Genomic DNA, 14,669 nt, shown 5'->3' on the forward strand with positions numbered 1-14,669 from the left:
AAACATTTAAAAAAATCAGCACATTATATTTCTAATGAACTAGATAAAACATTTTAGGTTAAAATAAACTGGTCAGAAATCTTTTGTGAAACATAATTATCTTACTGTACTGGCTATCTGTGACTGAGTTTTTCCAAGACTTCCCTCAGGTGTCATTAATACCTCAATGTAAGGTGATTCATAGAACAGTCTGTTATTCAGGCTAAGTTAGCAAAATTAATAAATATTTTAAAAACTTCTATTTTCTGTACTGGTGAATTTATTTTAACTTTGAACTAAGATCAGAGAAACCAGTTACCATAATCTTTTTATTTAATTTGTCTGCAAAAATAAACATCAATGTTTAAAACTTCATAAAACTTTTGTGCTCATCCAAAATTTCAATAAAAAGCAATGATGAAATGTTGCTAAGATACCACTTATATTCACATAAGTGAATGTAAAACTGAAAAGTCTAAGGAATCCTTAAAAATGGTTTGAAGAGAAACTAAATCAATATTAAGGTTTTAAAGAAATAAATAATAGCTTCAATAAATGTTAACCAAAATTATCTATTATGTCAAAAAACTTCAAAGTATTTTTATTCCCAAAGATAAGGAGGAATAGCAGGAGGAGGAAGAAAACTAAATGAATTAAAAGTAAAAATAACAAGTCATTTGGAAAGGAAAAAAAGTATAAAATAGAATCATTTTAAAGGCAACAATATTTTTGCCTTAATTCTGAATTAATAATTTCCTGTCTCTTCCTCTTCCTTAACTTGATGCTCAGCAGTAAAGAGGTTCAACTAAATGCCTTAAAAAGGAAATTAGTAATTTATAAATTAAATAAAGATATTTTATGCTGGGAAATTCAGATGGGTAAAGATGCATGCATAACCAAACAGAGAAAGCAGTGACCATCCCAAAGCTTCTTGATTGCTTATAGCTTGCTTCTGTTGCATTAAGCCAAACTGATGCTGTCTTTCTCCTTTTGCATTCTGCACAGTTAGTGCTCACCTGCAGCTTTCCTTCCAAAATAGCCCATTACATGACTGTACAGATCCCTCAGTGGAGCCTCTGGTGGCACTCTGTTCTGCCTCTGTGGGGAAACATTTGCCTTCGGCTTCGAAAGAGCATGTACAACAGTTTTATAAACGCCACCCAGGGATCCCTGTTGTAGTCCTAACTCAGGACTTGAAGACCTAAGAGCACTACGATTATTTGAATGAATAACTGTAAAACCTTCTTTCTGTAACTTGGTTGCATGTATCTCTGTGAATTCCTTAACTGTTTTATTCTCTATTGACACTGTTGTACTCATTACATCCAAAGGTCTATATATACCAGGTTTGACTAGTTCTGTGGCAATACTGGAACTAATGTTAATATTGGTGCTACTAGTATTAGTACTGCTGCTACTACTGAAGCCACTGAGCTTACGGAGCCTCGCCTTCCATGTAGCCTCTTTATTTTCTAGAGGATTGTAAAACTGAATGGATTCAGTAGATGGCCTAAAGGTAACATGGACACTATTTCTCTTCTTACTATTTTTCATGATTTTGGCCTTATAACTCACTGTTTCTGAAAGGCTTCTTTTGGTTGGAGAGAGTTTGCAGGCATCCAGAATGTGAGATATTTCATAATTAACTGGAGATTTGAGTGGAACTTTCTTGACATTCATAACACATGGTACAGTAATTTTTTCATGAACAGGGACATCTTTAAGCTTTTCAGCTAATGTTAAATCCATACCTAAATCTGTTTCAGTTGCTGTTTGTCTGTGAAGACACCTTTTTTGTTCTTTACCATAGGAAAAACTGGATTCAGGTTCAGTGTATACTTGCTTGGATCTATCAAAAGCCTGAGATCTTGTGAAAGTGTATGACTGATTGTGTGTAATGTTACTTATGAAATCACGTGGATTTTGTTCTAGTTGAAACTCTATGTTCTCCATCATTGCTACTGGGGTGTTATCTCCTAGTTTAACTGTCTGATCTACATAATCTAATCTACCCAATAATCTCTCATCCCTACTTAATCCTGTAATTACTTCCTGAGAAGGTGAAAGTCTACCTACATCATAATTATTATGATTTTCTTGTTTTTCCCTAAAATATTCTTTCAGAGAAGAAAGAAGATCATCATTTCCTTCAAGGTCATTATACTCGATCTGTTCAAAAGCTGTATTTGCAAATTCTACTGGACCTATTAAATGACAAAGATGGTCATAAATGCTATCACCGACTTCCAGAGAAGACTCTCTACTATTAGAATCAAGGATGCAGCTTTCAGTGGATCTAGATACTGAAGAAGCCTCTGTGGAACTCTGCAAGCTTGGCGCATGACGGGATGAACTGTCAATGACAGGAACTGCACCTTTGGCTCGTTCAACAGTGAATGGCTCCAAGATGTCAGAGGTGCTGCTACTACGGGGCAGTGGCTGCTCCTCATTCAAAGCACCAAAAACTTCATTTCCAGTGTCCTCACTCTGTGAAAAATGTCTGACTCTAGTTGTTCGGGGAAGTACTTGGGCATCATCAATGTCTGTAAAATAGAAAAATTATGTATTGTGGGCACAACATACACAAAACAACTACTAGATCCATTCATATACTCAACATATGCTCTAAAACGAAGAGTTTAGATTTTTGTGCCTATGAAAAATGAGATACAATCTAGTAAATACAACATACTAGTATGATATATTGTCAATGAATTGGTTTTAAATGTTAAATATGAATGGAAATAATATAGACATGAAATATTTGGAAGTGCAATTAAATGATAGAGCTGTGCCAATAAGTCAAGCAATTAAAAATAAGTTTTTCCTCATGTTCAGGTTCTAAAGCAGAGAAAAAGAGAAAGACTAGTTCTAAATCAAAATTTTAATAGATCTTTTAATATAAAAAGTAGACAGAAACATTACAGTAAAGAATATGGAAGTATATTGGAAAGTTCACAGATAAACATTCCAGAAAAGGAAAGCAAAAACCAAACACCACATTTAATGTACTTTCCTTCAGTATCTAGTTACCATATATGAATACTAGAAACCATTATCCCCCAAATTTCTGAAAATTGCAAAATATGCTTTATGACAAGGTTATGGCCACTAAAAATAAAAGTAACATGCTTTTATAAAAAATTCTCTTACTATCTTAAGATTTTGGATTTCTCAATTTCTAGGTTACATAATTTCCTTTTTGAGAACAAATGTACCATTTTTTAAAAACTTTGTCTTCTGATTATAATAAGAGTACAAGGATGTAGCTGCCATCTAAAATTTGAAATCCCTAAAAGACAACCAGATATCAATATTCAACAATGAAAGATTAGGGTTCAGGGAGAGACTATATATGGATTTAATCATCACCAATGACAAGATAACTGACCCCAATGGAACTGATAAAATCATCAAGAGAAAAATAGAAAAAAAAAAAACAAGGAAATTAAGACAATGGGAGTTAATAGGGAGGAATCACGAACTTAATGGATAAAAGAATAACAATCCAACAAAGAAGACTAAGTAGAGATCAGACACATAGGAGAAAAATCAAAAGAGAACAGTGTCCCAGAATCTAAGGAAAGAAAGAATATCACAAAGAGGATGGTCAATAGCAGCAAACTCTGCAGAATGAGGACTCAAAAAAGACCAAGAAATTTTTAAAAATTAAGACATTTTTGAGAACCTTGAAGATATCATTTTCAGTTAAGTAATAAGATTTGGAAACCAAATTCCAAGAAACTGAGAAGTGAGAGAAAAAGAAAGAGGTAACAAGTGTTAGAAAACATTCTAAGAAGCTGGTATAGAAGATACAGGATCATAGTTGGAGGGGAAAGGGGGATCAAGTGAAAGTTCTGTAAGGAAAGGGATGGAAGGAGAACTGAGACAGTTCTAGACAGTAAAGAAAAAGACAGAGAATAGGAACAGACTGAAGATAATAGAAAGAATGGATGGGGTGAACAAGGAAGCCTGGAGTAGGTAATGAAAACTACTGGAATGAAGCAAAAAATGAAAGGATATGATATCATGTAGCAGAGTGGCAAGGGATAGTGGATTGGAAAAGCATACATACAAGTCCAAAAATCTGTGTTTCCTCAGTAAGGGGTGATATTCTTTGCTGAGAGGGAAATGATTGCAGATACTGTAGGGGATTTCAAAAGGTAATAAGACTTTGAATAGCTTTTAAGAGAATGAAAGTCAGCCAATGAGGAATGAAGATTAGCAAGTAGCTAGCTGTAGGAGGCCTGATAAAAGACTCAAGTAGAAGAATGGTAAATATTGAAGGTAAACTTGGAATTGGAATTTGGAACAGTGTGATTGGCAAATGAAGCAGCAAAGGATTCATGAACAGATTACAAAAAAAGGTAGAGACCACAGTAGAGATGACAAAACTGGAAGAAAAGGAATGGGTAAAAAAGGATTAGAGGCCATGACAAGAAAAAACAAAAGGTTTGGGGGGAATGAAGAAGAAAAAAAGATCAAAAGACAGGATCAGAAAAGAGGAATGTCCAATATCATGGCTGAATTCTGGATGATGGTAAAATGTTTATCAAAATAAGGGAATGAAATATAATGAAGATATAAGTTATAAGATTTGGGGGCTGAGAAAGTGGGACAAAAGGCAGGAAGTTCAAGAGGAAGGACTGGGATATGAAGGTAGAGGTGGGGGTGGTAGTGAAAAAGAGTAATATATACTGAATTGTTGAAAAATCATAGAAAATGGCCTAGAGACAAACATATAACTGCAACAAAAATCTGAAGTAGTTGGTATAGACCAATGAAATTAATCTCAAAGAAGGAAAGACTACTGAGTGATGGTGGTGAAGGATGACTGGGAAAAAATGAGAATGAAAAGTATGCCACCTAGTCTTCCTGATTCAATGTATCAGGAGCAAAAGAGTACCCAGTCCTGGAAAGGATAGTAGTCTTTAGTGAACAGACTAAATAGCATGAAATGAAGAGGCACAGAAAAAAAATGGCTATCTGCTGATAATGAAAAAAGTCCAAAGGACATGGAATGGGAATTCCTTGGAGATATGTTACAGTCAAGAAGTAGGACTAAGATGGTCACAGATATTAAGTAAGAACAGTCATCTAAGCTATCAATGATTTTGAATCATTGTAATATGGAGAAAAGGAGGTGAAAGTTTTCCAATCCAATCTAGAATGAAAGGAGATCAAATCCTAAATCTGCTGGCAAGAAAAGGTATGGCAATGGTCAGTTGTTAAACCTTTACTATGTGACAAATGCTCTGCTAAATACTGAATAATACATGCAAAAAGAAAAATAGTCTCTACTCTCAAGAGCTTACGTTATGATGGAGGGGAAGGGGAGGCACAGGAATGCAACACATAAAGGTGAGCTAAAAGGTAGGGGGAGATAAGTGAAGGTACAAAGCCAAGAATCATAGGCACAATCAGGAGCGGAATGAAACACAACTTGTCTGGGTCTATTCTCAACTGACCAATGGAAGAAGGAGATAGGTGGAATGGAAGAATGGTTAAAGGGTTAAGAGATCTCAGGCACTGGGGGATTGTGAAGAGAGGAGAAAGCAGCTGAGTTTCATTTTAACCGAAGACTGCTTTACTATGGGAAGAGTATTATCTATCAGCTTTTAACCTCCACGACTTTAATCACTAAAGAACTGACAGTAGAACAACCAATGGGTACCTGGATCAATATATCCCTGATATTCAAGTGTCTCCAGAGAGACTCACACTTGCTATGAAACTTTTGGTGATGTTGAAAATGTGGCAACCCAATTCATCACATATTAATTAAGATATTGTGCTAAGGTACTTGGGAAATAAAGACCAAAACTCACTATAAATAAAAATTTACATGAAGAAATTTCAGGGGGCAGAGGGAACATTAACAAGAGTAATCACAAAGACCTTTTGGTAAAGATGACATTTCAATCAAGTTAAAGGGAGCAAAAGATTCAAAAATGTGGGGAAAAAAGAGACTATAGATAAAAAAAAATAGCCTGTTTAAAGACCAAAAGACAGAAAATTCCATTTTTAGGGAAGCGAGAGTAGTCCAATTTGGCTAGAATATAGTACATCTGATGGAGTCAAACTTGCAGTTAACCTGAAAAGATAGGCTAGAATCAGATTATGAAAGGCTTCAAATGTCAGAGAAGAATGCATTTTATCACAGAGGAAAAAGACACTAAATCTTGTGCAGGGGAGTTACATAATCATTAATGTTTTTTAGGAATGTCAATTTGGTAGTACTTTTGGTATCCTGATAATGAGGACACTCTGATGAATCTGTTTTTAAGACCTCAGATGAATGCAATGATCCTACAAGCCCTCAACTGTTTATAGTTCCCAGACTCTCAAGATCTTACAGACATAAAAACCTTATGGCAAAACAATGCTTTTATAAAAGTGTCAGATGGAAAATGTAATGAATGGGCCTCTGGAATTGGGATGAAGCCATCTTCAGTACCAGATATGAAGCTTTACTCCAAAAAAGCAAAAGGAGATTCACATGCAAAAGCTGGTCTGTTTATGTAGAACACCTACTTTGTTTCCAAGTCCTCAGATACAACAGGGTCTATTTAAAAACAAAATATGCTTTCAACTTACTATTCAACTAAATAAAGTAGAGCAGTCATCCAATCAACCCTTCTTAGCAACACACAACAAAAAGTCATCCAGAAAATTTAGTGTGGCATACCCTAATCAAATTATTAAGTGTCAAAATGTGGGCCAGCCTGAGATACATGACAGAGGTTTCCGAAGTAATAAAAATATTCCTTTGGATAAAATAGACCAGGCAGAATTAACTCTGTACCAAATTCTATGGAGATTATTATATATTCTAGTGTTCTAATGCCTACTAAAAATATGTATAACTAATTTTGCTCAAACATAAAGGTCATTTTAATAATACTTTCTGCATGTATTCAGTGAGTTGGTTTATTTTTGAATTTTAATATTTTATATTTTGACAATTAAAAAACTTTTGAATTCCAAATGCTCTCACTTTCCTTTCCCTCCCCCATCACTGATATGGTAAACAATTTAATACACATATAATATAATAAAGATTATATATGTGCATATATACATGCAGTCACACAAAACATATTTCCTTATTAGTCATGCTGGGAAGAAAACAAAGTAAAAAAAATAACAAAAAACAAAGTAAAATAACAGTATTTTGATCCATATTCAGGCACCATCCATTCACTCTCTGGATTTGGATAGTGTTTTTTATTCTAGGTCCTTCAGAATTGTCTTGAATCCTTGTATTGCTGGAAATAATCAAGCAATTCACAGTTGATCATTGTATAAAATTGGGGTTACTATGTACAATGGTCTCCTGGTTCTGTTCACTTCATGCAAATCTTTCCAGAATTTTCTGAAAATATCTCGCTCAGTATATGTTATAGCACAACAGTATTCCATCACAATGATATAACACAATTTGTTCAGTCGTTCCCTAATTGATGGGCATCTTCTTAATTTCCAATTATTTGACATCCCAAAGAAAAGTGTAATAAATATTTTTATACATATAGGTTCTTTTTCTTAAAAAAAAAAAAGGTGTTTTTTTTTTGGGGGGGGGACACAGACTTAGTAGTGGAATTGCTACATCAAAAGGTAGGCATACTTTTTATAGACCTTTAGGCATAGTTCCAAACTGCTTTCCAAAATATTCACAACTCTGTAATCAGTGCAGTATTGTTCAATCTTCCCACCCACTTCAACATTTGTTCTTTTTCTATTTCTATTAGCCAATAAGATAGATGTGTTGTTATACCTCAGAGCTGTCTTAATTTGCATTTCTCTAATCAATAATGATTTAGAGTCATGTGACTATAGAATTTTAATTTCTTCTTCTGAAAATTGTTCTTATCTTTTGAACATTTGTCAAATGGAGAATGGCTCATATTACTATAAATTTGAATCATTTTCTATATTTGAGAGATGAGAGAAACTAGCTAAAAAGTATTTTACCCAGTTTTTTACTTCCCTTCTTATCTTAGCTGCATTCCTTTTGTTTGTGCAGAATCTTTTTAGTTTACTGTATATCCTTTTTAATATCCCTTAATGCTGTTTCTTATTTGATACTAAGTTCTTCCCTTATCCATAGATATGACAGGCAAATTATTTTATGCTCTCTTAATTTGATAATGTTATCATGTTTTATGTCTAAAGAATGTACCCATTTTAATTTAAGATTTGGTGATTTACCTTGGTATATGATGTGAAGTATTCAGCTCTATTTAGTTCCTGTCAAACTATGTTTGTTTTCCCAGCAGTTTTTGCAAATACTGAGTTAATGTCCCAAAAGTCTAGACATCTGAATTTATCAAACACAAGATAATTACAAACATGTTCTACTGTATATTTTGTACTATTCTCATTATTTTAAAGATTACTGCTTTGTAATAAATTTGAGATCTGGTATTACTAGACTATACTTTTTCATGAAGTCACTTGATACTCTTAATCTTTCGATTTTCCAGATTAACTTTTTCTACAAAAATTTTTTAGTAGTTTGATTGCGATAACAATGCATAAGGATATTAGTTTTGATTGAACTGTTATTTTATTATATTGGCTTGACCATAAGCAATTAATAATAAACGAATTGTTTAAATCTATCCTTATTTGTGTAAAAAGGCACTGTGTTCAAATATTTCCTGGATTTGTCTTCGTAAGTAGACTTCTAAGTATTTTATATTGTCTGTAGTCATTTTAAATGGAATTTTTCTTTCTATCTTTTGATGCTGGACTTTCTTGGGAAGTAACAGAAATGCTGATGATTTATGTGAGATTATTTTATAACCTGTGATTTTTGCTGAAGCTGTTAATTATTTAAACTCTTTCTTTTAGTCGAGTCTCTGGAATTCTCCAAGAATACAATCATATTATCCATAAAATGATATTTTTATTTCTCATTGACTATTCTAATTCCTTCAATATTTTTTCTTCTCTTATTGTTCACCCATCATCGTATTGAGATTATCCCCATTAAAGAGAATGCTTGCTAATACTTAGGGAGATACTACTAGTCATTTTGAGTAAAAGTTCCATTTCTTTCTATGCTTTCCAGCATTTTTAATAGAACTGAGTGGTGCATTTTGTCAAAGTTTATTCTTCATCTATTGAGATAATTATATGACTTTTGTTACTAATATTGTTAATTATGCTGATAGTTTTCCTAATGTTAAACAAGTCTAGCCCTGTATTCCAGATATAAAATCCATCTAATAATACAATGCTGTAATCTATTCGCCAGTTAAATTTTTTCATCAATATTCTCTAGGGAAATTGCTCTATAATTTTCTTTCTCTATTTTTGCTCTTCCTTCCTTAGGTATATCATTAAAAGAATTTCTTTTTCCTTACCTGTTTACCGAGAAATGGAATTATTATTTCAATTGTTCTTTGGTAGAAGTCAGATGCTGGGGAATTCGGTTATGATTTGTTAAATTTCTTTTTTTCTAAAATAGGGTTATTTACATATTCTATTCCCTCTTCTGTTAATCTGGGAAACATTTTTGTAAATATTCATCCATTTCACTTCGATTGTCAGATTTACTGGCATATAATTGGGGAAAATAACTCCTAACAAGTACTTTAGTTTTCTCTTCATTGGTAATGAATTGTCCCTTTCCATTTCTGACACTAATGATTTATTTTTCATTGAGTTATTTTTGCAATACAATTCTCTACATAGAAATTTATCCAAATGAAATAACTAATTTTATATAAATTTTACTATGATCCCTCTTCTAGTTCTAGCTATAATATGCATGTATGCATGTATGTATGTATGTGAATGTATACATACAAATATATACATTTTATGGGTTTGTATACACACACATCCATTATATGCATACACACATAAACACATTCTCAAATCATAGGATTTTAGATTTAGAGCTCATCTAATAATCTCTACTCCCCTTTCTTAATTTTTTTGATGCAGATCTGTGATTTCATCACAGTAGAAACATCCCTGTAAAGAAACTCCTTTTCGCTGGTTCAAATCAACCTAGAGAGGTACCTGGGGTCATCTGAGCCAGGATTCAAACCTGACCCTCCAACTCTAAACAGAGGGTTCTTTTCATTGCACCAAGCCACCATTCCACAGAAACGGTTAAATTATATTCTTTGTGCATTACAATAAATTAAGTTGATAATATTAAGATAAAATTAGTACACAACCTGTTCGCCAAATATGCTTTTGCCTAAGCTGTTCCACCTTACATAGAATACATATCATCTTTACCTCAGTCCCTTATAATTTCTACCTTCTACTTTTCATAAAGTCTTTCATAATCTGTCAGTTGTTTATGCTTTCTCCTGAATTGAATTTATTCTCATTTGTAGGTGTTGTATTCCTTCTACTGTAATGTCAATTCCTTGAGGGGTGGGTTTTTTAATACCTAATATCTAGCATCTAGCAAAATAGCATATATTTAATAATTATGAAATTAAATTTAAGTAATATTCCTCTAATCCCTTCATATTCATACATAAAGGTCTCTTTATTCTCTGATGAAAGACTTCTACTTAGCAAGGTCAACTCCTCTATATTTTTATCCAATCTTCCTTTTTTCTGTCTTCTCCAGCAAACTTCATTCTTACTCTGCCAATGATCATACTCCTTCTAATCTTTTCTCCCTATCTACTTTCTCTAACAAAACAAATAGTTTTTTCTCAGTCCTCATTATACTTTACTTTTCTTTAGTCTTTGAAACTGTCAATGACTCTTTTCTCCTTGATATTCTTTTCTCTCCAGATTTTAGAGACACCATCTCTCCTGATGATTATCCTTCTATCTTATCTTTTCCTCAGTCTGCTCAGCTATATTCTCATCCAGATCATTCCCACTAATCATTCCATAAGGTTCTGTGCTGGGCCATCTTCTCCTTCTATACCACTTCACTTAGTGATCTCATGATCTCACAAACTTCCATGGATGATTTAATTATCAGCTCTAAACTAAAGATTCTCAAATCTACCAATTTATCCCTAATCCCTCTACTGACCTCTAATCTTAACATTTTCCCATTTTGTCTTGCAGACATCTTAAATTCAGTAAGTCCACTATCATATTCCTAATCACCCAGACTCACAATCTAGATTCCATCTTCAGCTTTTCATTATTTCTCATATCCAATATCTAATTTGTTACTGAGGTCGTTCAATTTCACTTTTTTTATTCTTCTTTAAGATTTTATTTATTTTGAGTTTTACAATTTTTCCCCAATCTTCCTTTCCTCCTCCCCATTTCACTTTTGCAAAACCTTTCCAATATGCTCCTTTCCCTCTGATAATATGACCCTGGTATAGTCCCTTATCACTTTACACTTGTTACAAGTTTTTCTGAGTCAACCGAGGTGATTTGACCACAGGATTAAATACAAAAATCCTCTATCTGGCATTCAAATATTATATTCTAGAATTCCTCCCTCATTCTCCATAACTGATCAGTAGCAAAATTTTGTTTCTACCTTCATCTTCTCACACAGTGCCAAAAACATACTTTTCTCATTTCTGCCTCTCTTTAACTTCGCTTCCTTAAAGATTCAATTCAAATCATTCCTTTCTACGTGAAGTCTTTCCTGATCTCCCTAGTTTGTAATGCTCTTCTTCTCAAAGTTGTGCTGTATTTATTTTTGTATACACTCATGTTATCTTCTCTAAGTAGAATTTATGCTCCTTGAAGTGATAAATATTTTCACTTTTGTCTTTGTATCTTTATGTCTGCAAAAGTACCTATATGCTTAAGAATGCTTAATGTGCATATGTTTGGATTTGACTTATTTTTCCAAACTGACTAAAAACTTCTTAAGGGCAGAAATCATATATTATGTCCTTTACAATGTTTGCTGAACTCTAAAATACAGTAAGGAAAGTATTAGTAAAAAATAAAGAAATAAAAGTTCTATTTTTAAGATTTTTCATTTTATTTTCATCCAGCTTTTCATTACTCATGTTACTTTACATGACTCAATGTTAATTTTTAAATTTTTTTATGAGATTGTTGCATAGTATTAGAAAATAAAGTTCCTTAGAAATATGAAGGGATTATTTAATTGAATAAAAATGTTAACGAATACCAGAATCTGAGTAATGATAAATATCCTTTCATAACAGAAAAAGTTAAAAGGTTTTAATCATAATAATTAGTAGCAAAAATAAAATCAAAGAATTTTTTCCTAAAAGAGGTAAAAATACTAGAACATTAAAAATATGCAAAAGCATATTTGGTCGTTTCCCACAAGAAAATTCTAACTTATACAGAATTCTGAAATGAGAAAATAAATAAATATTAAAATATATTTCTCATTAAATTTAGTTAATGCATGATTATAAAAATTAGTCAGTATACTATTATTAAAAATGGAAATGAGGGCAAGGAGATTCAAGGATTAAGTTTCCTGATATTTGGTGAGTTTTAATTAATTGCATTATATTAAACCTATTTACAATAAAGTTATAGCTAGGTTAAATTGACAGATTTAAAATAAAATTATCTCAAATTTTTTAAATTAAACACAAAAGGAATTATCCACATTTAAAAATAAAACTTGATAAAAATTAATTACAGAATTAACAATCGTGAATTTCTCTTAAGGATATAACACTATATATTTTATCACATATAGTTGGTATTGTTTGGTTTTGAAATTTTTCTTTTTTAAATATTATAAACAAAAACCTGTCGGGTAGATGTAGAAAGAGATATAGTCAGAAATCAAGCTGATATAAATAAAAAGGCATCAAAAATGTTAATGACTGGGGGTGGCTAGGTACAACAGTGGATAGAGCAGTGGCCCTGGAGTCAGGAGCACCTGAGTTCAAATTCCACCTCAGACACTTAATAATTACCTAGCTGTGTGGCCTTGGGCAAGCCACTTAACCTCATTTGCCTTGCAAAAACCTGAAAAAAAAAAACCTTAATGCCAAAAAACCTACATTTGTACTAAACAAAAGTTATGTCATATCTGGCATAAAAATTTGGTTTGCTATTTGTCATTACAAATATAAGTTTATTAGCAAATTGCAGATCATAACAGGATAAATGGAAATATTTGGTTTTATAAGTACTAAAGAATAATGCATTACAAAATAAAAATGGCATTTTCATATTTTTTTAAACTCTGCAAAGTACTTTACATATATAATCTCTTGTTAGCCTCACAAAAATACCTTAAGGTAAACATTATAGGCACTGTTAACTCTATTTTAGAAATAAGGAAATTGAAGCTCCTACTTATGCATGGCCACATCCCAAGTGACAGAAGAATCTTGGCTTAGTGAAGCTTTGATATTTCCTTGAAATAACTTAGGTAATAATAATCCTTTTATTAAATATAAAAGATAGGCTCTTATATAAACATATAACCTTGAAATAAATATTAAACTCTTAAAACTGTTTTCTAAGTGAAACAAGTCAAAGAGAAAGCATGAAACCATAGCATACTTATTCCAAAGTTCTTTTCAGTAATGAAAAATAAGTTAGAAATCTCAATTTCCTTAATGAAACTCTGAATGTAACTTTATTTCTAAATAATAAATTAAAACTAATTCTATTACTTATTTTGAAAGAATTACAATCTAATTACTAAAATGTCATATCTTAACCTGAATTACTCTGAATGGTTAATAAAATATATAAAGAAATGTTCATTTCAAAATGTATGTCTTACTCAACAGATTCAAGTACAAGAAAATATCTGACTTCTACCATTTTTAAATGTCATTATATTAAATAAGCTACTTTTTATAATAGTTGAAAAGAATTTTTTCCCTTTAAAAACAAAGAAAAAGTGGGTTATTCATCCAAACAAAAATTGTGCTAAAAATGTAGACAGTCTGCTGAAAATATAGGAAGACAGGGTATTTTAAAAAAATCAATCCTAGGTAGGGCAGCTAGGTGGTGGATAGAGCACCAGCCCTGGAGTCAGGAGGACCTGAGCTCAAATTTGACCTCAGGCACTTAATAATTGCCTAATTGTGTGACTGAGCAAGTCACTTAACCCCACTGCCTTAAATAAAAATTAAAAAAGAAATCAACCTAGGCTACAATAATGTAAACTCCCAACAGTAACTATTCATATTTATTTACTATTTCATAGATTTATAAAGTATTTTTCTCACAAAAATCCCTGTGAGGACAAGCAGGGGTGAGCTAGAGTTGGTTGAAATCAGACAACTGTTAATTTTTTAAGTAAGCATTTGTGCATCCCTAAAATCAACAAATGCTTCAAAAATCAAGTTTTTCTTTTTTCTTAATTGTCTGGATTCAAGAAAGTGATGGGAGAAAATGTTAATAATGCAGCTTAAACTAAAAAAAGTCTGTTTCTGTGTTTCTGTGTATTTATTTTTTGGAGAACCAGTTGTTAAACATTTACCAGACTGCTCCTGGACAAGGATTAGTTGCAGGAGACAAGTATTGTTTCCCCATTTTACTGAGGTGGTTAAGGTCACACAATTGCCAAGTGACAAAGTCAAGTCTTCTTGATTACAAATCCAATATATCTACCAAGATGATTGTTCTTAAGAAAAATGACTAAGTAGAAATCAAAAACTTACAAAAAGATGAATGCGGAAAACTATCTTTGCATGAATTAGATAAAATAACATTTAAAAAAAACAGTAACACAGATACTTTTCTCTAGACTAGAAATGTCAAGTAGCCAGCAAAAT

The 14,669-nt window shown here is 32.2% G+C and overlaps 1 protein-coding gene across 6 annotated transcripts in view; it reads right to left on the minus strand.

Moving 5' to 3' along the window:
• RALGAPA1 (Ral GTPase activating protein catalytic subunit alpha 1) overlaps positions 1 to 14,669 on the minus strand; it is a 331,780-nt gene that overhangs the window by 207,886 nt on the left and 109,225 nt on the right. For 4 of the 6 annotated variants that reach the window (XM_074213382.1, XM_074213380.1, XM_074213379.1 and 1 more), the window contains one exon: positions 996 to 2,522. In XM_074213382.1, coding sequence (XP_074069483.1) covers positions 996 to 2,522 — 1,527 coding nt within the window. The remainder of the gene's footprint in view (positions 1 to 995; positions 2,523 to 14,669) is intronic. The other 2 variants (XM_074213383.1, XM_074213384.1) reach the window with 1 other exon arrangement.

Source organism: Macrotis lagotis, chromosome 1 (genome assembly GCF_037893015.1).
Source record: "Macrotis lagotis isolate mMagLag1 chromosome 1, bilby.v1.9.chrom.fasta, whole genome shotgun sequence".
NCBI classification, from domain to species: Eukaryota; Metazoa; Chordata; class Mammalia; order Peramelemorphia; family Peramelidae; genus Macrotis; species Macrotis lagotis.